This window comes from Homarus americanus, unplaced genomic scaffold (genome assembly GCF_018991925.1).
Source record: "Homarus americanus isolate GMGI-L3 unplaced genomic scaffold, GMGI_Hamer_2.0 scaffold41643, whole genome shotgun sequence".
In the NCBI taxonomy this organism is placed as follows: domain Eukaryota; kingdom Metazoa; phylum Arthropoda; class Malacostraca; order Decapoda; family Nephropidae; genus Homarus; species Homarus americanus.
The window spans coordinates 210,001-235,744 of NW_024719383.1; the positions used below are offsets into that span (position 1 = coordinate 210,001).

At 42.7% G+C, this 25,744-nt stretch overlaps 1 protein-coding gene across 1 annotated transcript in view; it reads left to right on the forward strand.

Annotated features, from left to right (window-relative positions):
* Positions 1–25,744, forward strand: part of LOC121860059 (cGMP-inhibited 3',5'-cyclic phosphodiesterase A-like) — a 126,477-nt gene that overhangs the window by 392 nt on the left and 100,341 nt on the right. The window contains exons 2-3 of the mRNA XM_042357074.1: positions 234–338; positions 430–669. Of these exons, the coding sequence (XP_042213008.1) occupies positions 234–338; positions 430–669 (345 nt within the window). The remainder of the gene's footprint in view (positions 1–233; positions 339–429; positions 670–25,744) is intronic.

A 25,744-nucleotide genomic window follows, 5' to 3' on the forward strand; every position in this document is an offset into this window, starting at 1 on the left:
ATGAAGGGAGTACTGTGATTGGCTCGAAGGTAAAGGTGTGTAGTACTTTTTGATTGGTCATGAGTGATTGAAAATATATATTAGGCGATCTTATTGGTCATTGAGAAATATTTGAGTTGTTATTGGTCACAATTAGGAATTCATGTGGTGTTTTGTTTTGGCCACAGTTGTGATTTGTGGTGTTAATTTTGGCCATAATTAAGTACCCATAAGGTGTTCTTTTTTGGCCACAGTTGAGGATTGTGATGTTCATTTTGGCCACAATTGAGTATCCAAAAGGTTTTTTCATTTTGGCCACAACTGAAAAATCACAAGATGTTCTTTTGGCCACAGTTGAGGTTATAGTCGTTCATTTTGGCCACAATTTATAATACATACGGTGTTCTTCGGCCACCAGTGAGTGTCCAGGTTTTCTTATTTCGTCGACAGCTGAATACCCACTTGGCCTTTCTCCTAATCAACACTGTGGGGCCCAAGGGTCTCGGTGCCCAAGGGTCTCGGTGCCCAAGGGTCTCGGTGCCCAAGGGTGTCGGGGCCCAAGGGTCTCGGGGCCCAAGGGTCTCGGGGCCCAAGGGTGTCGGGGCCCAAGGGTCTCGGGGCCCAAGGGTCTCGGGGCCCAAGGGTGTCGGGGCCCAAGGGAGTCGTCCTGTCGAGTCTCACAATACTGGTGTCGGTAAAGAATACTCCGGGAGCTGCCTATTGGTCAAGGGGTTAGCCTGTAGGATGATGCACAGGCTGTAGGATGATGCACGGGCTGTAGGATGAAGCACGGGCTGTAGGATGATGCACAGGCTGTATGATGATGCACAGGCTGTAGGATGAAGCACAGGCTGTAGGATGATGCACAGGCCCAACAGAGAGGGGAGTTAACTAGCCTCATCGATTGGTCTGCCCTATGCCAAGAAATTCTTATTATTAACGTTAGTAATTATTATTATTATTATTATTATTATTATTATTATTATTATTATTATTATTATTATTATTATTATTTAGGGAACCTCCGAGAGTCAGGAGTTGATGATGGTATTGGAGTTCTGTAATTGAGAGAGAGAGAGAGAGAGAGAGAGAGAGAGAGAGAGAGAGAGAGAGAAGAGAGAGAGAGAGAGAGAGTATGAAAAATAAAATTGGTACTGAATATAGAAAGAAGAATGCACTGAAAGACGAATATGAATGTTATAACTGGAGAAGAGGGCGCGGAAGATGTGTGTGTTGGTCACCTCTAGAGAGAGTGACTTGTGTTCTCTGATGAGTGTGTCCGTTTGAGTGTCTCTCTCTCTCTCTCTCTCTCTCTCGTGGTGTCCATCACAGGGAGGCTGTTACGTCACTGCAAGGAGTTCGGTAAAGTAACAGTGTGAAGTAGAGTGGAGGAGGAAAAGGTGAAGAAGAGGAGGAGGGGAGTGTATTTAAGAGTAGTCTAAATAGATAGTTCCATACGATAAGTCTAAATGCATTGATTCCTGGGGCCCGTTGGCGAAGCAGCCTTACAAGTGGTGGTGGTAGTTGAGGTGGTGGTAGAGGCTGCAACAGTCGCGAGGGAAAAGTTATTATTTCCAGTAAGGTTCGCCTTTCCCCGGCGCCCCATGATCGGGGCCAGCACCACCTCCTTGCCACAGTGTCAACAAACACCTGCGTACCGGGATGTAGGCAGACGCGCCTGCCAATGGTAAACAATCGGGCGCCGCTGGTGAGCTCTGGCAACCCTCCTACCCCTCCGCGGGGGATCCCGTCTTGTGACGTCAGTTGCTGACGTCATAGCCAGGGAGTAGAGTCCTAGTTGGCGAGGAGAGCAGAGTTGTCAATACTGGTGTGGTCTTTACATCACCGTAGGATACTCTCTCACGCTCCTCCCTTTATTCTTGTTTCCAGTTATATTTTAGTATAACCCTTCCTCCCTGTAGCTGTTTCCTATTACCAATTACACAAGTTAAGAAACATTTTTTTAATATTATATCTACTGTACAGTATGTATGGAAGAACTACAGCCGTCACAGTTGAGGGTTTGGACCATTGAGCCGTGACACTCATCAGGGAGTCGAGTCCTATCCCAATTTCCCACTATATTTTCCTCCATTAACAACTACAAAACAACACAATACAGTAACATGTAAATACAGTGAGAAACAAACAAACAAACAGCCCTCGTGGTGTACTGAGCTGTACATGTTCACTGCTACAACACATATTATCTTAACCTCGTGGCGTCTAACAGCTTTGGTGGGTAGAGTGTGTGGTGAGCCTTGTACGTGGCGGGGATAATTGTTAGGATGTATTGCATCTTTATTACGTATACTTGTTAACGGCTTCCTGGTATTATGACATCACTCGTGTTTGCATTATAATGTCACTGATACCTGGTTTTATGACGTCAACTATTGTGTCAATGGAATCCGTAACAGTGGTTCTGGTCACCTCTGCGATGACTTCATTCTCCTCCAGTGACGTGTGAGAGAGAGAGTTGTATACAAGGTAGCAATGTAGCGGTGAGATGGCAGTAGTAGTGATGACGAGAGAGAGTTGTATACAAGGTAGCAATGTAGCGGTGAGATGGCAGTAGTAGTGATGTAGTGAGAGAGAGTTACGGTATACAAGGTAACAATATAACAGTGGCGCGGTGGTGCAGGGAAAGAGAGGGAGAGAGATATACAAGGTAACAATGCACCAATGGGAAGACTTTAAAGATGAAGTATCAGGGATATATTGGTCCAGCTTTCACGCTCATAGTTGTTAGTTCACGGAGTTGACACGGGCGGTGGTGGTTGTTGTAGGATGGTGGTGGTTGTTGTAGGATTGTGGTTGTTGTTGTAGGATGCTGGTAGTGGTTGTAGGATGGTGGTGGTTGTTGTAGGATGGTGGTGGTTGTTGTAGGATTGTGGTTGTTGTTGTAGGATGCTGGTAGTGGTTGTAGGATGGTGGTGGTTGTTGTAGGATGGTGGTGGTTGTTGTAGGATGCTGGTAGTGGTTGTAGGATGCTGGTAGTGGTTGTAGGATGCTGGTAGTGGTTGTAGAATGCTGGTGGTGGTTGTAGGATGGTGGTGGTTGTAAAGTGTTGGTAGTTGTAGGAGGATGGCTGTTGTAGGATAGTGGTGGTGGTTGTATTATGATGGTTGTTGCTGGCTTAGGATGCTGGTTGTTGTTGTAGGATGCTGGTAGTGGTTTGTAGGATGCTGGTGGTGGTTGTGTGGATGGTGGTTGTTGTGTGTAGGATGCTGGTAGTGGTTGTGGATGCTGGTAGTGGTTGTAGGATGCTGCGGTTGTTGTGGGATGGTGGTTGTTGTTTGTAGGATGCTGGTGGTTGTGGGATGGTGGTGGTGGTGGTTGTAGGATGGCTGGTTGTTGTTGTAGGATGCTGGTAGTGGTTGTAGGATGCTGGTGGTGGTTGTTGTAGGATGGTGGTTGTTGTTGTAGGATGGTGGTTGTTGTTGTAGGATGCTGGTAGTGGTTGTAGGATGCTGGTAGTGGTTGTAGGATGCTGGTGGTTGTTGTAGGATGGTGGTTGTTGTTGTAGGATGCTGGTAGTGGTTGTAGGATGCTGGTAGTGGTTGTAGGATGGTGGTGGTGGTGGTTGTAGGATGGTGGTGGTTGTAAAGTGTTGGTAGTTGTAGGAGGATGGCTGTTGTAGGATAGTGGTTGTTGTAAAGTGGTGGTGGTTGTATTATGATGGTTGTTGATACCCAGTGGTTATTAATACACTCAGCTGGTGGTTATTGAGGATAATAGTTGTTATTGACACAGTTATTGATTGTAGACGACCTTTTGTTATTGTTTACACCAAAGTGACCCCTAACACTGAGTAACACATGACACTATGGTGAGTTGACAACACCTTCAGTGGTTCTTGATCGATCAGGTAGTTACAGCTACACTCCTTACTTGTTGACACTTGAGAGATTTTCAGCTACACTCCACCTGCTCAGTTATATTGAGACACTCTGTGGTTGTTGACACACTGGGTGATTGTTAGGGTGTCCAGTTGAGTTTGACAATGAGTGACAGTGAACCAGGACATATTAAGGGGATGGCTTGATAAAGAATGACGTGTGTTGGGACTGAGATTGAAAGGGCTAATGGTCTGGATTTCAATTGACTCACTGACCATGGAAGAGAGAGAGCGAGAGAGAGAGAGAGAGAGAGAGAGAGAGAGAGAGAGAGAGAGAGAGAGAGAGAATGAATTTGGTACAAATCATAAGTAAGGAAGAAGTGAAGGACTGGTCGTTGTTTGAGTCAATTGACTTGGTCTTTGAGTTAGTGTAATAATGGCCAATACAGTTGATGCGTCAGTGTATAGTGGTCCATGGGTGCTGTGAAGAATAAGATGTCTGTAGAAGCAAGGTGTTCATGGACCCCCGAGAAGTGAACCCCAGTGTTCGAAATGGGGTGATACCAAGAGATGTTTTATTATAGTAAGAAAGATAGACTGGTGACTGGTATGATGAGGGGGGAGGGGGGTGTGAGACTGGATGTAACTGGAGGTTGGGATTGATCTTGATGGGAGAGACCGTGGGAGTTTATGTCTTAGTGGTATTGAGTGGAACTGGGTTATTTTGTGCCCCATTGAAGTTTGGATTCGTGGTCGTCTGTTGTACTGTTGGCGTAATTGGGAGAGCTCGCGGTTGACTTGGCTTGGCTTGTCTTGTCTTGGCTTAACTTGACTTGGGTGTGCGTATTGAAGAGACAAGATAGAGTTTTATGTTGGTTAAAGTGTCAATAGTGAGAGGGTGTGTAGTACTGTAAAAGGAGGAGAGGTGGTCAACAACTGGAGGCGTAAGAAAAAGAGTGTAGGAACCAAATCCGAACCTTGAGGTATTCCAACACTGATGTAAAAGTTTTATCTGTGAACCATCCATGTGGCTGTTGGAGAGAAATATGATGATGTAACAAATTAAATAATCAGGGAAACCAAAATATGAAAATATAACCCCCCCAAAAAATGAAAAAATTTCTCCATACCTTAGAAATATCAAAAGCAATAATAGCATACGACTCGTGGAAGTTGTCTAGATCATCTCCAAATTTTATGAAGCATCAGAGCGAGGAAACAGAAACCATATTTGGGCGTCAGGGAGGTGGTAGTGATTGGGTATACTTTCTTTAAACACATTTCCGTCACTAGACATGAATGAGGTGATTGATTGAGAAGATTGATTAATTACCCTAAGGTGGGGGGGGGGGGATAATTCGTAATTTGACTAATTTAATAATCCATGACTTGTGTTTTGGATTGAAGGAACTATTTCTTGTTTGTTTGTCATGTTTACCAACAGTAATATAAATGTTTTAAGTATTTGAGATGTCATTGTCCGCTGGAGGTCTGTGTGTGGTCGTTCTCTGGCTGGATAGGATGAACGAGGGCGGTGGCTCTTGATTTCATTGTTAGTACAGTGTAGGGGATGGAGAGGCCCGTTCCAGATGTAATGGTTTGTGTCATGTTGTCAGCAGAATTGGATGAGTCAATGTTGAATGCCAGAGAGAGAGAGAGAGAGAGAGAGAGAGAGAGAGAGAGAGAGAGAGAGAGAGAGAGAGAGAGAGAGACCCCTCAAATGTGCCAGCTTTCCTGTCTTGTCACTTCCAGTTTAAACAACAGAGAGAGCAGGGAACCCACAAGGGGATCCCACCACTGTACTATACCTTATATACCGTCCAGTGCTCCATACACCACCACCCTTATTTACAATTTACAAGTTCATTTACATCAATGCTCATCTATTTCCATTAAATTTAGATTTTTTTTTACAAATTTGGACCCACCTTCGTTCTCCTTTATTTTACAAGAGTTAGGGATCAATTTATGGGTTTATTTACAACATAAGGCTCCATTTACACCATGAGTCTCCATTTACAACATTAGGCTCCAATTACAACTTGAGTCACCATTTACGGTTCATTTACAGGCCAAAGTTGTATTTAGCGTTATTTACAAATTAAAGGAGCTCAATTTTCACACATATTTACAACTCAGGATTCCATTTACAAATCCTTTTACAAGATTAAGCTTTATTTACAGACATCACATCAAATTAGATTTCATTTTTAATTCCAAATCAAAGTTTGAGAGTTTGAGGAGTAAGTCGGAGGATACGTGTGTGTGTGTGTGTGTGTGTGTGTGAAACTTTGCGTGTGGGGGTGGATAGAGGACGGGGAGAGGCCGTGTTTGTGTCTGGGGGTGGATGGATGGATAGTCTGGGTAGGAAGGTGGGATGGAAAGAGGAATAGACAATGTTAGCAATGGCCTTTCTTACCTCACACGCCCACGCTGTCTATCTTTACACACACACACACACACACACACACACACACACACACACACCAAGGTTCTGTGGGAGGGAAGGAAGGAAGGAAGGAAGGAAGCGTTGGTGTGTGTGTGTCTTGGAGGAGGAAAGACAGCGTGGGCGTTGGTGTGTGGGAGAGAGTGAGAGAAGGAGGGAGAGGTGAGAGACTGAATACAGGAGGGTTTGGAGGAGAGGGAGAGAGTAAAAGGGAGGTATTAGAAACTGAAGATTGGAAGGGTGAAAGTGGTAGGGAGAGGAGGCAGGGAGTGGGGAAAATATAGAGGGAGTTAAGGGTGAGAGGGACGTGAGATAAGAAGGGAGGGAGGGAGAGGGATAGTGGAAGAATAGGGTGAATGAGAGAGAGGGAAGATGAATGAAAGGAGAGAGTGTTTGAATGGAAGGGAAGCCGGAGGTGGGAGAAAAGGAGGCATAAGGCAAGGTACGGCAGAGGATGGGTTAAGGGAGAGTAAGCGTGGGAGGGTAACAGTGTGAAGGGAAGGAAGAGATGTCGGAGGGATAGGAATTTAAAGGAAGGGTGTAAGAATAGGTGTGAAAAGTAGGGAGGGAAGGAGGGTAGGAGTGAAAGAGGGGGAGGGTAGGAAGTGTAAAGGACAGGCAGGAGGGAGAGAGAGAAAGGGAGGGTAGGGAGTGTAAAGGGAGGGGGAGAGTAGGAGTGTAATTAATGTCCAGGTGTAATCAGAAAAAGGCCAGCTCTGGGGGGGCGGTCACCTCGCCTTTAATGTGTACACGGAAATTAAAGTGAAAATTGTGTAATAATTCTTCTACTTTTAAATATACACGAGAAGATTTACACACGTATACGTACACATGTGCGTATAGGTTATAGGTACTCGTGTGTGTGTGTGTGTGCATGACGTTGATTTATAACGTTTTTTTTTGCCTGCACACACACGGACACGCACACACACACTGTACACTACTCCCACGTTCACCACCTAATCGTTCTGCCAATCACATTCACAATCAGAGAATCCAAGTTATACTCCGTCGGGTGGCTAAGTCAGTCGGGGTCATAGTACTCCGTCGGGATTATACTGTCGGGATTATAATACCTGCTCGGGGACCCATAACCATGATATATACTGTGTCGTCATCGGGGTCAGTATATATTGATCCCCTCCCCCCTCGTGACCTCTGACCTCTGGATCCAGTCTCAAAGGTAATTTTTTATCGGGGGGGGAAGGGGGTATAGTTCTCGCCATCAAAGAGCACCTTAATTACACACACACACACATGAACCTATTGTAAATCCGGGTCTTGGTCTGGGATTCTGAATGGGGGGGATTACGTGAAGATTAAATACCCCCCTAACCTAACCTGACCTAACCTGACCTGACCTGACTTAACCTAACAGCACGTATTTTAAACATGTGAATCCTGAAGCTGTGACAGAAAAAGTAGGCGATCAAAATGGGGGGGGGTAAGAGAGGGTAGGGGGCGAGAGGGGGAAGGAGGGAGAAAGAGAGAGAGAGAGAGAGGGTAGGGGCGAGAGGGGAGGAGTAGAGGGAGGCTTATATTAACTCATAAGTCTTGTAAAAGATTTGGGACATTAAAGATTCTTTCGTTCTTCACTGACTTCATTTTGTTTTCAATCAACGAAGCCTCCGGTGTTTTCGAACCTAATTTTTTTTTTACCCACTGTCATTCTTTTCTTTCTTTACCCCTCTCCGTTGTTTTGGCGCCTCGGTTCTTCGTCCTATTAGTATGCAAATAAGTAAATAGTCTGGGAATCAAATTGTAAGGCGAAAATCAATCTTGGTGGCCGGGTGCAACGCTAATTCAATTGTGTGAAAATGTCAAAAGTGGCTGGTGCTCTTTTCTCTCTCTCTCTCTCTCTATCTCTCTCTGGCTGTGAGAGAGAGAGAGAGAGAGAGAGGTGGTGCTGTGTGAGTATATTTATGAGCGAGAAAAAAAAGAGAGAGAGAGAAAGAGAGAATGTGTGGGGGGGAGCAAGCAATTATTCACACACACACACACACACCCACACACACACACACACACACACACACACCCAGAGCTTCTCATTGCGTCAGGTCGTGTTGTTGAAGGTCGCATTACCTTACCTGCAGAGGGTCATTGTCATCAAGACCCGTCCAGGTATACTGTACTTTTTCCTTACTTTAATATTATGGCCTTTTCTTCACTATTTTCCTGTACATTAGGTTGGGTTGGGTTGGGTTTGGGTTGCTGGGTTGGGTTGGGTTGGGATGGGCTGGGTTGGGCTGGGTTGGGGTGCTGGGTTGGGTTGCTGGGTTGCTGGGTTGGGTTGGGTTTGGGTTAGCTGGGTTGGGTTTGTTTTGCTTTGTTACATCTGGTCGCCTTAGGGTGTGTTTATGATGGAGACGTTTGTATTAATGCGGTGTTGTTGTTGTTGTTCAGTATTGTAGGACTTCTTGTGTGTGTGTGTGTGTGTGTGTGTGTTGTGTGTGTGTGCGTGTGTGCGTGTGTTGTGTGTGTGCTTGTGCATGTGCGTGTGTGTGTGTGTGTGTGTGTGTGATAACTATTTTTTTTTATTTTACCTCATTTCTTTTTCCCCAAATATTTCCAAACATAACTTCTTCCTAGTTCTCTTGTTTGTTCTTCGTCTGTTCTTGCTGTATTGTTCTCGCCTTGCTATACTGTTCTCTTCCTGCTGTGTTGTTCTTACTGTTTTTGTATTTTTTATTCGGTTCTTGCTGTATTGTTCTTCGTCAGTTCATTCTGTTTATCGTCCATCGACTTTTGCTGTATCGTTCAGTCACCCGAGAGAGAGAGAGAGAGAGAGAGAGAGAGAGAGAGTGGTGAATTCTTAGTAGACTGTGCGTGTGTTAGTGTGTGGAGTAGGAGGTAAAGTGAAGAAAACGGTAGAGGAGGAGGAGGAAAATATGATAATTGATAGTTAGAAAAATGTGGATTACTAGAAGAATCGACCTAACCTAACCTAACCCCATCCCTATGATTACTGTTAAGGAGGTTAATTTATAAGTGAAATAATCTAAGGTGTAGAAAATGCTATAAAATACTAAAATATAGAAGGAATATAAGGGAAAATTATATAACAAAGAGGAACAGGGTGAGGAAAAAAAACGAGAGGTCATGTCTGGTCAGGTCAGGTCAGGTCAGTCTTGGTAGGATGGTATGAGGTGAGCGAGAGAATCTGATATGAAATTTTGATGTAATTCAAACTCGGCCGAATGATCTTTGATCTCGTGAACTCGACCTTTGACCTCATAACTTCACCTTTGACCTCATGATCACGACCTCTGAGTCATCTCAAGCACAGTTAAGAAGCTTCCAGGGATAATCTCCAATCATATAATCTGACGTAATTTGAGAAGCATTAACTGTCTGTGTGGGAGGTTGAGTATGATGGCCTCCAGTGATGCCTTGACATCGCTGCTCAATAGCGTGACCTTTGACCTCACTGCTCAATAACGTGACCTTTGACCTCACTGCTCAAAAACGTGACCTTTGACCTCGCTGCTCAATAACGTGACCTTTGACCTCACTGCTCAATAACGTGACCTTTGACCTCACTGCTCAATAACGTGACCTTTGACCTCACTGCTCAAAAACGTGACCTTTGACCTCGCTGCTCAATAACGTGACCCTTGACCTCGCTGCTCAATTACGTGACCCTTGACCTCGCTGCTCAATAACGTGACTTTTGACCTCACTGCTCAATAACGTGACCTTTGACCTCGCTGCTCAATAACGTGACCCTTGACCTCGCTGCTCAATAACGTGACCCTTGACCTCACTGCTCAATAACGTGACCCTTGACCTCGCTGCTCAATAACGTGACCCTTGACAATAACGTTTGACCTCGCTGCTCAATAACGTGACCTTTGACCTCGCTGCTCAATAACACGATCCTTACTTTTGGTACTGTAAAAGCTTCTGCACTTCACCTTGCACAGGATGTTAGGGGGTGCCCAATAAACTAGTCCCCTCATGGGCAATCTAAATCTTACCTTTGACCTCGCTACTCAATAACGTGATCTTGACCTTTGACCTCGCTGTTCAATAACGTGATCTTGACCTTTGACCTCGCTGTTCAATAGTGATCTTGACCTTTGACTTCACTGCTCAATAACATGAAATTGACCTTTGACCTCGTTGCTCAATAACATGACCTTAACTTTGACCTCCCTGCACAATAAAGTGACCTTAACCTTTGACCTCGCTGCTCAGTAACGTGACATTTGACCTTGCTGCTTAATAACGTGACCTTGACCTCTTGAACTCGCTGCTGTTCAATAACGTTACCTTGACCTTTGACCTCTGCTCAATAACACGAACTTGAACTTTGACCTTCCCTCTACAGAACTCAATAAGTTTCTAGATATTGCTGTCGGGAATATAATTAAACTCAATAAAGGCAATAGGTCAAAAGGTGGCCAGGTGGGAGGCTGTGTCTTCCTCCTCTTCCTCCAATTACTCTTCTTCTTTCTCTGCTTCCTCCTCCTCTTCTTTCTTCTCCTTCTCCTCCTATTCATCCTCTTTTTCCTCCTCCTCCTCCTCCTCGGAACCAAAATCTTGAGGATATTAGAACAATTAGACCCGTAATTAACACACGTACTCGAACAAACAAACAAACAGACAAACAAAGACTTAATAAACACACGTACTCGAACAAACAAACAAACAAAGACTCAATTAACACACGTACTCAAACAAACAAACAGAGGCAATAAGACAAAACGTCCGTCGGTTACACTACTAATACATAGCTAAACAAATTGTCGTCTATACCAACATTGTGGACAGATCGACACGACGGGAGGTAGTTTCTTCTCTGTGTAATATTCTTGGAGGGGTGGAGGGAGGGGATGAGGGGGTGGTAGTGAGGTGGACGAGAAAATGGAAATGTTAGAGGGGGGTTAAGGGAGAAGGTGAGGAGGAGGAGGGGGAGGAGGAGGAAGAAGAAGAAGAAGAGATGAAGGAGGGAGAGGGGAGGTGGAAATAATAGTGAGAAAAGAGAAATAATAGTAGATAGATGTACACACATGCACGTACACACTCATTAACACACACAAGAAGGCGCACACATTTATGGCTCAACAAGAGAGAGAGAGAGAGAGAGAGAGAGAGAGAGAGAGAGAGAGGAGCTCGGGAAAATTAATGTTACGCGCCGTGGATTTCAGGTGAGATGAATAATGGAGTGTTGAGAGCTGGGTGTTGAGTCTCTCTCTCTCTCTCTCTCTTCTCTTCTCTTCTCTCTCTCTCTCTTTCTCTCTCTCTCTCTCCTCTCCTCTCCTCTCCTCTCCTCTCCTCTCCTCTCTCTTCTCTACTCTACTCTCTCAATTTGTTCCCATTCCTCTTACCCACAGTCTCTCTCTCAGGTATAACAGATACCTTACAACTGCCGTACCTCACCTCTCAGCTAATTAGTTGCTACAGGGTCGACACATTAACTAACACACCTTTTTTGTACTATACACCTTTACACAAGTGACTATGTACGTATGTATGTATGTATGTATGTATGTATGTATGTATTCGCATCGTCTACCTTAGTTCCCATTTTCTGTCCAGTATAATAGGGGATAACTATGGTAATACTCTAGCACCCAAAGCAACACCTGATCTGACTTTTCAATTTCAAGGAACGTTAAGCTATAAGATAAGCTCGTCAGGCCGGGGGAGGGGGGGGTTACCTGATTTTTTTTCTATCAAACTTTTAGGGAAACTTTTAAGTAAAATATCAAAAGTTTATGTGAAGAAAAATACGTCTTTTTTTATGAAGGTTAAATAGAAATGTTTTTTTTTAATGGGGAATATGGAGGGAGGCAGGGGGAGGGAGGGGGGTGTGAGCTGCGTCTGTCTCATCGTTAGAGTAAATGAAAAATGTTTTTGTGGTGTGAAAAGAAAATGGTAGACTTCTAATCGCTATTTCTGTGTAATGTTGTTGTTCTCCATCTGCCTCCTCCTCCCTCTCCTCCCTCTCTCCCTCCCTCCCTCCTCCCTCCCTCTCTCTGCCCGTCTATTTAATTTTGACCATAACTGCACATTATTTTCTTTCAGGAGTTTCTGATACAGTGTAATACCTTAGAAAGCTGTTTTGGTACTTAAATCCTCCTTTTCTCCTCCCTCCCCCGCCCCTGAGAGGAAGAATGTTCTGAGGGTTTATGGGACGTGCGCGCCTGGAGGTACCCGAGCCCTATGTAAACAAATCATGACGTCACCATCGCGTGGGCACTTGGATCAGAAACTGTCGGTATTTTATTGACTCCAACACCGACCTGACGTTAACATAACACGTAACTTGTCAATACCTACAAGAATAAAAATTAATTACTCTCTAAAAATAATAAAATGTGGTATTGTGGTAAATTTTGTAGAGTGTGTTAAGTTAGGAAGTTAATGAAGTGGTAATGAGAGGCGGTAAAGAAATCGTACTCGTTCAGATACTCTTTAAAGAAGATTAGGAACCAACAGTTAAGTAGAATTATACACACGGGAATGGAGAGAGAGAGAGAGAGAGAGAGAGAGAGAGAGAGAGAGAGAGAGAGAGAGAGAGAGACTTAATCTACCTTATTATTGTTGTTGATTAGAGAAGTAGTATTTGTTAAGTTGTTTTTGTTGTTTGCTTATGATTATTAGAGCGTTAATTGTGTTTTTACAGAGGAAATTATATATATATATATATACTGTATATATATATATATATATATATATATATATATATATATATATATATATATATATATATATATATATATATATATATATATATATATATATAAATTTTTTTTACGTAAGAGAAAATCACCAGCTGGGATGATGACGGAAGGCACCATGTTTGTTTATTTACACTAAACCATGAATGACGGCTGACGAACCTAACCTAACCTAACCTAACCTAACCTAACCAACGTATACGTCATCTAAAAAAAATTGCCGTAAGGTAAAATAAACAACAACAATAATAATAAAATAAGCAGATGGTTTTTATTCAGCTCAGAGGAGTCCCCGTACACAAGGGGTTAGTAGACTATCTCCACTAATAGACTATCTCCACTAATAGACTATCTCCACTAATAGACTATCTCCATTGTTTTATCTCAGGGTTATCTTCACCAGGGTGTTGTTAGCCCTAGTAAAAATAAACGTAATGAACTGAAGATTTTTCGATGGATAGTTTGAGCAAAAATTAATTACTGTGTAAAGTAGATATTATGACAGGATTCCCCCCCTTCTTGGTTGTATAGTATACTTATATGAGGGTGTAAAGTGTATATAGTATACTTAAAGGCAGCCTGAAACTGACACCCTATACATACATGCTTACATATATATACACACATACTGTACTTACATGTATACATACAGATACAGACATATGGTTAGGTAGCTATACAGACATAATGACGGGCACGTACATACATACATACTTACATACATAATAGCAGGTAGATACAGACAGACAGACAGACTAAAGCACCAACACTCACCATCATCTGTCTTATAGTGTGATAACGCCAACATTAATAGTTTTTTCCCCCAGTAGAGACTAAAATAAACCCCATCAAAATAAGAAGAATATCGTTATTATTAGATCTATGAGTAATACGCGCTGGTCATGCTCTTGTTCGTCCTGGGAGGAATAACAACAACAAAACGTTTGGTGTGATGGAATGGGTTGTGTTGTTGGGTGGTAAAACGTTCTTATTGGCCTTCACAAACGTTTATATCTGTAATAAAGGTGATGAGGAAGGGGTGGTGGAAGGGGAGAGTGGGAAGGTGGTGGGTGGGATGGGAAGGTGGAAGAAGGGGTGAGAGGAGATAAGATGGATTGATGAGATGGGGGAGGAAGAATTGATGGATAGGATAGGTAGATGGAAGGATGAGTGGAAGGGGAGGAGAAAGAGAGGGAAAGAGAGAGAGATTTGGAAGGAGGGACGGATGTAAGGATGGAAAAGAGAGAACTAAATGGAAAGGACAGTACGGGAAAAGGAGGAAGAGAGAGAGAGAGAGAGAGAGATGGGAAGGGAAACAGTAAGCAGGGGAAAGAGAGCAGGGGCAGGGGCGTGGTCTGTGGTATAAATACTCTGAAAATGTTGGCGGTGAATATTTCTTATTAGTAACTGAGAGGTAAGTAGCCTAAGTCGGGGTGAGGGAGAGAGGGGGGTGGGGGGAAGGAGGGGGTGAAGGAGGGGGGTGTGGGAGGAAGGAAGGGATCACTAGAGGGAAGGAAAAAGGTGTGTGGGGGAGGGAAAAAGGGAAAGAGAATCACAAAACTTAGGGAGGGAGAGGTAGAAGTATAAGGGCGAAGTGGGTAAGGGAGGTATAGGGAGGGAGAATGGACAGATGTATGGAATAGTAATGGAGAGAGAGAGAGAAAGAGAGAGAGAGAGAGAGAGAGAGAGAGAGAGAGAGAGAGAGAGAGAGAGCCGTCGGTATGTGGTAAGAGGAGGAGGCCAGTAGAGAGAGAAGCCTTGATTATTTTCTTTGATATCTCTCGACGCCAACAAGAGGCTAATTTCCGACCCTTTTATGTGGTGAATTAGCTCTTGTGATAACAGATTTATGAGGCTCCTTCCTTCACCATTGTGTAGTCGGGTGTTTGGTCATGTCGGAAGCCAGTGATATCTTAATTGGCTATATAAATGAGGCTCTGATAGGGTAAATTGTTCTTCGTTTCATCTGCCGGGTTACGCTTTTGGGGTAGAAAATTAACTCTTTAGCTAAGAACTCGTTGATATATGTGTAAAAAGCCTTTCAAAACATAGTGTCTATTGACTTTCTCTATACATTTTACACTTAATGAAAGCTGAGGTATTCCATTTACTTCGTTTTCTATCATCATGGTCTACTGTCTAACAAAGTAAGAATAGGTATTGCCTGAAATGTAAACAGGTGGGTGGACATGAAAACACGGCGTTCTGTTTGATTTGTTTACAAGGCGTCTGTTTATGAGTCTCTTGATCTGGCTTGGTTGAATTACGCCATAAAAGTCTCTCCGTGTCCCACAACCCCCTCACAACAGACGTGAAGAGCGCGAGATACTTCACATGAGTGGCCTGCTCCCGAGGGTCCGACAGAATCCCACACAGATACAGTTTATCACAGTTACCCCTTGAGATGTATAGAAACACCGCTTTATGGAAGGTTCTACTTTAATAATACGTCTGTAATGGTCTTTGATAGGGTTCTTGTTAATGCAGGAAGGGGAAATTGGCGCTATTCTATAGTTAATGGAATAATTGGACCTTACTTCAGGGTTGATTGTACTGAAGGATCAGACAAGGAACTTAATCCCTTAAATAATAGTGGCGGCATTGTGTAAAAAAGGACCGACTTTTATTCCGGCTCTGCCTAGCTCTTTAATACATTAACTCTTAGACTGAGAAAGATAAAGAGTAGTTTGAGTTACGGTCATGGAATACATTAACTCTTAAACTGAGAAAGATAAAGAGTAGTTTGAGTTACGGTCGTGGAATACATTAACTCTTAGACTGAGAAAGATAAAGAGTAGTTTGAGTTACGGTCATGGAATACATTAACTCTTTGACTGAGGAAGATAAGAGTAGTTTGAGTTACGGTCATGGTCCTTGAGAGTCATGGTGAACAAGTGAATGTATTATGACTTACATAAAGACGTGAAAAAAAAAGAGAAGGTAAGTTTGTCTAACAGATGTTTACGTCACCCGCTAGACAAGGTTAACATGTCCTCAGCCAGCCAGCCATTAGCCCAGACCCCCCCTGACATTCTTCACAATATACACGTGCATTAATAAACCCGACACTGAGGTGCAAAGTTAAACCAGAGTAAGTCGTTGTTTTAGTGTTTGTACCCGCTTAAATGTTTCTCTTCTATATATATATAATCATTAACTGTGAGATGATCTTAAACATGTTTTCCCAGTATGTCTCCCAGTGTGTCTCAGTGTCTCTCAGCCACACCATGGAGTTATTTATCCGTATGTATGTCTCGTATATACCCCCCCCGCGATATATGAAACCTATATCCCACACACCTCTACGTATATGACCAATGTATTAACCCGAAATGTGTAAATTTAGAGCATTTACGGTTCACAGTGGAGCGCCCTCGCCCAGGTGATATAAAATAACCTGTCAACCCACTCCCCACCCCTCCCTCCCTCCCCCTTCCCCTGGCACGTCGCCTTTGTGGAAAAAATTATCAATGTAACTCGTGAACTGTGAAAACCTTGATATTTATGGCACACACATATGACCACCCCTACCCTGGTGACCCATTGATGCACACACACACACACACACACACACACTTCTTACCTTCCGTCATTCCTCTTCTCAATTCTGCCAATCTCTTTCTTTATGTCTTATTATTGTTTATCAAGTGTCTTAAGTAATTTCATTTGTCACTCGCAGTTGTCAAGGTTACAATTTATTTTGAATTCATGTCTATGGATTTCATTAATATCTCATCGTAAAATATCACACGTATAGAAGTAATCAACTAATATATCTAAGTAAACTAACTTCATTGAATTGAAATACAAAATAATCTGTATTTTGTGATTTAAAGTCAATATATTACTAGATATGTTTACTGAGCATTAGGTGTGGTTGTAGTGGTAACATACTCACTACCTCACTGAAACAGCTGATGTAGACTCAAGAAAACTATACCTTAGGGTGAGATAAACGTATGTAAACACACCGGGGCACTCAAAGGCAAACAAACACTCATGAAGACACTGATAAACGGAGAGACAGACATACACAAACACACAAACACTTACAGATTCTAAAGCACTCGTAACTATTTCACATACACACACACACACACACACACACAAAGAGACATTCTCTTCTCTTCTCTTCTCTCTCATGACATCACGTGAGACATTCCAAGGAGACGATCTCACGGCAGCACTACACCGTGAGACCCACTGACCAGGGAAGGTAGGGGGAGGAGGAGAAGGGGGGAGGGGAAGGAGGAGATACTATAGGAGAACATTGAGAAGGTAGAGAAGAAGGAGGAGAAGTAAGGAAAGTAGATAAAAAGTTCTCCAAGGCTTGTACTTTATCTCCTGTATCTCCAAGTAATGTGAGACTCCTACCAACACACTGCGGTTTTTACTTTAAATATATTATGTAAACGAGGAACTAACAACGCATTCATCTCTAAAAATACTCCAAACACACTCATATCCTCAAAAGCACTCTAAACACACTCATATCCTCAAAAGCACTAGTACCATATCCTCAAAAGCACTCTAAACACACTCATATTCGAAAGCACTCAAGACGTAGCCGCACCATGAAGAAAAAAATAAAACACTCGCATCTAAAACATCTAAAACAGACTCTCAACCTCAAAAAATAGATTCGTAACACACCACACCATCACAAATAGAATCACAACTGATAAATGGTCTCTAAAACAGACTAACACCCACTCTCACTCTCGCTAAAAATAGACTTTAAACGCCCTGAAGAAGCTTATCAAGGCAGAGGAAATACGTATTTTCATTCATAACATCACATGAATTGGACTGAGGCCCTATGACGTCACGGCCGCCATCTTGGTCCCCTTTAGACGCTGTCCCCGGAGCCATCAATCACATCCCTGGGTCGTTTTCTTAGGGGGTGGGGGTGAGGGAAGTAGGAGGGAGGGTGGGGGGGTGGTGGAAGTAGGAGGGGAGGGGTGGGGGGTGAGGGAAACAGGAGGGGAGGTGGGGGTGAGGAAACAGAGGGGAGGGGGGGTGAGGGAAAGGGCCTGGGTGAGGGGGAGGGGTGGAGGAGAAGGAAGCTTGCTGAATGGGGGAGGAATAGCAGGAGGGGTGGAGGAGGAAGAAGAGGAGGACAGTGGAAGGGGAAGATGCTGAGGACAGGAGAGATTGGTGAAGGAGGACAGGAGTAGGAAGAGAAGGAGGAAGTATGGGGGAAAAGGTAGAAGAAGAAGGGGAGAGATGAGGGGGAGTGGAAAAAAGAGGGAGAGGAGTTTCAATAGGGATTCAGGGAGGGGGGGGGGTGGGTCTAGTAGTGGTTGGGGAGAGGAATGGGGGAGGAAATTGGGAAGGTATTGGGGAAAGATGGGGAGGTGATTGAAGGGGATGGGGCTGTGATGGAGGCTAGAGTTGAAGGGGGGGATTGATGGGGAGTCTGTTGGTGGACTAATTATGTGATGTTCATTAAAGTTTGGTAATTATGTGTGTGTATGCTTCTGTGTATGTGTGTGTATGCGTCTGTGTATGTGTGTGTATGCTTCTGTGTATGTGTGTATAAATGTACATGAGTGTGTGTGTGTCTGTCTACGTAAAAGAACATTAAGAGTGCAAAATGCCTTTATTCCCAGCACACACACACACACACACACACACACACCTCTCACGTAACACGGGGTTAAATTTCACAACACAAACTCATTAAAAATCTCATTATCTTAGCTAGAAAAAGTCTTAGAAATTTTACATGCGTTACATAAGAGTGTATAGGACTGAATTTTGTTGTATTAATGTTGCTTTTATTATTAGTGTTGTTGTTGTTTTTGTTAATTGATGTCTCTGTCTCTCCCCCAACAGGTAAGAATGGTCGGGTCGTGTCACACCTGAGGACGCGTCTTGGATGTGAAGGAAGAACTACACAGTCTGTACCTTGAGTGTTGTTATATATATACAGGTGTTGTTAGTGATTACGTCTCTCCTTCCTTCCTTCCTTCCTTCCTTCCTTCCTTCCTTTCTTCCTTCCTTCCTTTCTTCCTTTCTTTCATTTACATAGCCTATCTCCCTTCTACCCACCTTTTTCCTCTCCCTCCCTCCCATCCACCCACTCATCCTTCCTCCTTACCTACCTTTCTCTCTGAAGGTCACTATATAAAACACACACACACACACACACACACACACACACACACACACACACACACTTACAGTCGTCGGCATATTAATCTCTTCGCCTAACACACACACACACGTATGCAGGGCGAGTGTTTACAGAGTTAATGTCGAGTGTTGTGGCCGGGCTTCACACCACGCCACCGGTAAATAAGGTCTCACGTGATGGTTAATACAAGTCTCCTCTAACACACTACAGTACACCAAAATGAGGAGAGAGTTGTTTTGTTCTTCTGCTGAGGGAGAGAGGGAGGGAGGGAGAGGTGTGGAGGACAGGTGGAGGGAGCGAATAGAGGGAAAAGGGTAGGAAACAGAGGGAGGGAGGGTGGGAGAGGATAGGGGAAGGGAAGGAGGGCGGGATGGGGAATGGAGAACAGAGGGAGAGGGGAAGGGAAGGAGGGCGGGATGGGGAATGGAGAACAGAGGGAGAGGTGGTAACTGGTGGGATATCCAAGTTAATATATATTCAGTGGTGCTACAGTCAGATTAAGGTCACAGCTGGTCAAATATCAAGGTCACAGCTGGTCAAATATCAAGGTCACAGCTGGTTAAAGGTTAAGGTCAAAGAAGAAAAAATATATGTTTCGTGTTCAAAGTAATTAGTTTTACATCAGGTGTTACGAAATGTTGCCCCAAGTGTTGTGTTTCAGAAGTGTTGCTGAAGATTTAGACTTTGTAAACCTTTGTTGAGAAATGTGGAACTGAAATCTACTGAAGTTGCATGGCTGTAAGTCAAGTGGGATCTAACGTAACATAACATAACATAACATAACTTACTCACCTTAGCTTACCTTAAATTATCTATTAGGGCAGTCATCTATCCATTCACGCATTTATCCATACGTATATGCCTATCTATCTATCTATCTATCTATCTATCCATCCATCCATCTATCTATCTATCTATCTATCCCTCCGTCTATCCAAACTATCTCCATCCATCCATCCACCTCCTTGTAGCTACTCACCTCTGGCCACCTATCCCTCCACCTATCCATACGGTCTCTGTATCAATATACGTGTATCTCTCTATCCTTTCTGGAATTCAATCACACTAACGGGTCGGGTCGTATTACAGTGATTGCCAGTCCAGAAAAATCCCCTCCCTGCTCTCCCTCCCTCCCTCACCTCCTACCCTCCCTATCCTCCCTATCCTCCCTTCGTTCTCAGATCCAGGTGTTCACTTCACCATCTGACGAGCTTTTGTGTCCGTGATGGCTGCCAGTACTAGTGTATGTATGTATGTATGTATGTATGTATGTATGTATGTATGTATGTATGTATGTATGTATGTATGTATGTATGTTACGGATTCCTCTCTGTAGGTATGAATTGTGGCTGGTGTCTTTATTAACGTTATTTATTTGTACTGTTTTTGTTTTATATATATATATATATATATATATATATATATATATATATATATATATATATATATATATATATATATATATATATATATATATATATATATATATATATATATATATATATATATATATATATATATATATATATATATATATACACGGAGAGAGAGAGAGAGAGAGAGAGAGAGAGAGGTTGTTAGGCAAGGGAATTAGCTTAGGTTAGGTTAGCTAAAGGAGTTAATAATAATAATAATAATAATAATGCAGAATTAAACTCTACGGGAGTATTGATCCACATTTAACTCACTAGTGGTGGAGTGATCCTCGTGGGGTGATCTTTGAACTAGAGCCGAGTTCTTGGAGTACGAGGTAAATACTCAATATGGAGTAACATGACGCTGTGATCGTTCTAGTTGTGTGTGTGATGGTCGGGAAGAAAAGCGCCTCACATATATTGTCCGTCCATTCGTTGTCGTTTAAATAGGTAATAGGCGTGTCCTGTCGTTTCCTCACCACAACATGACCTCAAATGTCGTCGTTTACACACACACACACACACACACACACACACACACACACACACACACACACACACTTTTTTAGGTATATAATATTAGAAAAGAAAATATAAACAAAAATAGGGAAAAAAACCTTGGACAAGACCCAAGTTTCAATTCTCGACGAGTGGGTAGAGGAAAAAAAAATAGTATTTTTAGGGTCGTCAGCCTCTACAACTTGAAGTAGCGATGGGGAAGAATTGGTCAAGAAAGTGTTAAGCCACTCCTCGTACTATGGTCTAAAATCGTAAGCCTTTCTTTCGTTAGACTCGCCTTTAGAAGATATCGTGATGTGCTTTTGATGGCTTAACACCGTGAGATTAAAAAAAAAAATATCTTTGTCTTTAAATTACGGACACAGGCGGATGGTGTCGAGGGGAAGAGAAACAAAAAAAATAACATGGATAAATGTGCCTTTTTTTTGTCAGTTTCGAAGAGATACATTCCCGGGAGACTACATTCAGAGAGTCTCTAAAGAGCAGCCTCGAAATGTCTCAAAAATATCTCTTTTTAAACAGGGTGGGCTGCGTCCATCAGATCTCCCCAAGAGAAATCTCAAAAGGGTGTCAGCAAAGGGCCTCCTCAACACACTTCCTCTAATCAGAACTCTTCCGTCTCTTAAGGGGCTGGCGGCCGTCTCTTAAGGGGTGTTGCTGGCGGCCGTCTCTTCAAAGTGTTGCTGGCGGCCGTCTCTAAAGAGGTGTTGCTGGCGGCCGTCTCTTTAGGGGTGTTGCTGGCGGCCGTCTCTTAGGGGTGTGCTGGCCCGTCTCTTCAGGGGGTGTTGCTGGCGGCCGTCTCTTAAGGGGTGTTGCTGGCAGCCGTCTCTTAAGGGGTGTTGGCGGTCTCTTAAGGGGTGTTGTTGGCGGCCGTCTCTTAAGGGGTGTTGCTGGCGTCTCTTAAGGGGTGTTGCTGGCAGCCGTCTCTAAGGGGTGTTGCTGGCGGCCGTCTCTTAAGGGGTGTTGCTGGCGGCCGTCTCTTAAGGGGTGTTGCTGGCGGCCGTGTCTTAAGGGGTGTTGCTGGCGGCCGTCTCTTAAGGGGTGTTGCTGGCGGCCGTCTCTTAAGGGGTGTTGCTGGCGGCCGTCTCTTAAGGGTGCCTACACACAGGTCCCCCTCACACTCGAGATCTGCTTCCAAAGATTTTTTTTATTTTTCTTAACAAATAAAAAGTACAGTCAGACTCGTACCATATTTAAAACGGGAAGATTTGAACCGATTGAAGTCATGCCATAGGTAAACACTGAGAAAGGTCAGGTCACGTCAGGTCAGGTCATTATTATCAACTATTTTGATGGGTTGTTACTGTACCTAATTGAATAGTCTAACTGCCACCAACACCACACTCAGGTAACAATTAAGAGTTCACACGACTAACATTAAAAGGTTGCCAACTATTCCTAAATAAACAAAGGCCTCATTCTGAATATGAATCCAAACTTCATTGAAAAAATTATTAGTTAAATTTCAATCACAATTTGTCATGGTAAGACTTGACGTAAGGATGATACCTAAAATACCAATGCAATTTGTTAATAATGATACAAAAAATTAAAAGTTACGTTGAATTGTGTGAATATCAAGACTTTCACTGAATCTTATGTGGTTTATAGTTACATCGAAGGACACCAGGATGCTTGCCTCACCTCCCCCTCCCCCTCCCCCTCCCCCTCCCCCCCTCCTCCCCCATTTAGTTATGCGTGAGAGGTCTTCCTGTATCGTGTAAAGGATCTCTGAAGGACTTGAGTCATCTGTAAAGCATGTCAATAGATTTCTTTATCACTGAAACACGATCATTAATGCAAAACCCGATCATCTGTTCAGGCCCTGTCAGCTATTTCTAACAAATCAGCTGTTCTAATCACGTCACCTGTTTTCCGATCACATCAGCTGCTACATTAAATTAGCTGTTTCGTCCATACTACCCCCTCCTCCCCATCCCCCAAACCAGGTCAGCTGTTCCCCCGTGACGCAGGTGATACACTTGGTCTCACCAGGTATAAAAAAACCCTCTATTTGAAGCTCAAGTTGACGCAAATAACGCTAATACCGAACCCAGCTCAGAGCTCGCCCATTACCCCCCAGCTATTTCTGAAGCCGAGAGATAAAAGAATGATAATTAAGCTTATCTTCCTCCATTCCAGTTGGTTCTAAAGCTGAGGGAATTAATTAAGCTTATCTTCCTCCGTTATAGTTAGTTTTGAAGCTGAGAGAAGTAATTAAGCTTTTCTTTTAGTCTCCCCCATAGTCATCTGTTTAGTCCAGCTATATTTGAAGCTTAAAGATAAGAAAGAAGGCATTAAGCTTTCCTTCCTCCTTCAGCTCCTCATTTTATGCGGCGCTGAAACTGACTTAAGAATGATTAATTTAGCTTGACATCAGTCCAGGTAATTCTGAAGCTAGGAGAGATAGAAAACTAATTAAGCCTCCCTCCCTCCCTCCCTCCTTATGTTGAAAGGAAGGAAAATGAGAAAAAAAAGCTGTGAAATCCTCATCATCAAGGAAGCTTCTCATAATCTACGAGAGAGAGAGAGAGAGAGAGATGATGCAGTGAGGACAAAAGTAAAAAAATAAAAATAAAATAATCGAATTCTAGTTTTTCATGAGCCAGAAAAATCATATTAGGAAATAAACAAATACAAACTATTTCTTCCAATAACTGAACCAGATTAACAAACAAACAAAAAAAATCAGGATGGGGAAAAAATTGACAAGAAATAAATCGTGTTCAAGTAAATATTCAACAACCAGGAAAATTATATGATTACAGGGGAAAAAAAATCGAAGAGTAGAAATGACAAAAAAAAATACTTAATAATCTGACCTTAAGTTTTCATGAATTAGGAAAAAAAATATGAAAAAAAATCTAACCTAATAAACGTACCTTTTCACGAACCAGAGGAAAAATAAACTGAAAATAAGAAATGAACGAAGAATTAAGATGAAAAAAAAAACTATTTATATGAGTCAGCTGTAAATCTCTGTCCCCCAATCTCCGTTAAAGTAGCTTTTCATGAGCCGGAAAAAAAAAATACTAATTAAATTAAAAATAGACGAACGGATATAGAAATGATATATTTATTTGGCTTTTAATTAGGAAGAAAATGGGATGGTTATATTTTTAAGGGGGCGTAAAATGGAGATATTTTTCTTAAGAATTTTTTTTTTAGTTTTGGGGCCCAGTTATAATAGACCCCAGTGCTAATGGGCCCTTGGTTCTGATTGGGTGGGGTCAAGTTGCTTAAGTTGGGGTTTATATTGACTGGGGCCTATTAAGACGGGTCCCATTTAATCAGGAGGCTTAAGGAAGGTCTTGAGAGGTCCCAGCATAGATAGAGCCATACTTTAATAGTTTTAGAGCTGCAACGTATTATAAAAGCTCTGTAGATTACCAAAGCTTGATCTTATCTGTTTATGGCTCTGTTCATCACTAAAGCTCTGTGTCTTAAGGCTGTATAAATCACCAAAGCTCTACGTAAGCTGTTTAACGGCTCTGTAAATCACTAAAGCTGGGCCTAAACTGTGAATGACTCTGCAACTCATTTTAAGCTTAACCCAATCTGTTTTAATTAAGGCTCTGTAAATAATTGTTAAGGCTCTGTAAATCGCCTGGGGGTCTACCTTTGTAAATCCTCGACTTTCGCCCTTAACATTTTAAAGGCTGTAAATGGTGGTGTAAATGGCTCAGTAAATCACCCGAGTTTCCCCCATTATTTATTTAAAGGCTCTGTCAGCTGTACCAAGCCTCTCTATCTAAGCTGTTTAAAGACTCAGGAAACAGCTTAAAGGCTTTTTGGCGGGGGGGGGGGGGTAATTTTTCCCTCCCTTCCTTCTCTCAACTCTCACTGCAAATTCTTCATTTGTAACCGAATGCGTCACGGGTGAAAGCTGGAATTCTTTCATTTAAGCTGTTTCCCTGGTTAGAGATGAGAGAAAGCTGTTTACTCAAACTGTTTTCCTTGCTAGAAATGAGAGAAAGCTGTAACTCAAGCTGTTTTCCTAGCTAGAGATGAGAGAAAGCTGTAACTCAAGCTGTTTTCCTAGCTAGAGATGAGAGAAAGCTGTAACTCAAGCTGTTTTCCTAGCTAGACATGATAGAAAGCTGGAAACTCTCATTCAAGCTGTGGCACAAACGTGAAAGTCTCAAAGATTCGTAAGTTTATTTTTCTCCTGAACTGAATATAAGATGGTGGATAGTTGGGTAACTTACTATCCAGTGTTAAGATCGATATCCGCCATCCACTATCCACCTCTCGATAACCTAACCATACCCTTCCCAGATAACGTTAGGGTGTTATCAGGTGAAATTAACTTTGGGTTAATTAATCGTCAGGTGATATCTAACTTGTTCATTTCGTGTATAATATCAGGATAGTCTCTCAAATGTTCCTACAGTTTAAGTTATCTCTCTCTGTCTCTCTTAGCTGGAGATATGAGAATTATTAAATAAATCAATAAAATAAAGTCTTAGGTTAATTTTCCATCTGATTGGATATACAAGACAGCATCTAACTGGGCCATTTTGAGACCTACACACACACACACACACACACACACACACACACACACACACGTACGTGAAAAGTCGTGGCCCTCAAAGTGAACGACTGAACATGTAATTCACAAACTCACTTGGTAACGACCCAGAATACTGCTCGATTTATGTCCTCGGTAAAACACAGCTTCAAGAGAGACTCCCCAGGACAGTAACTAGATGCCTT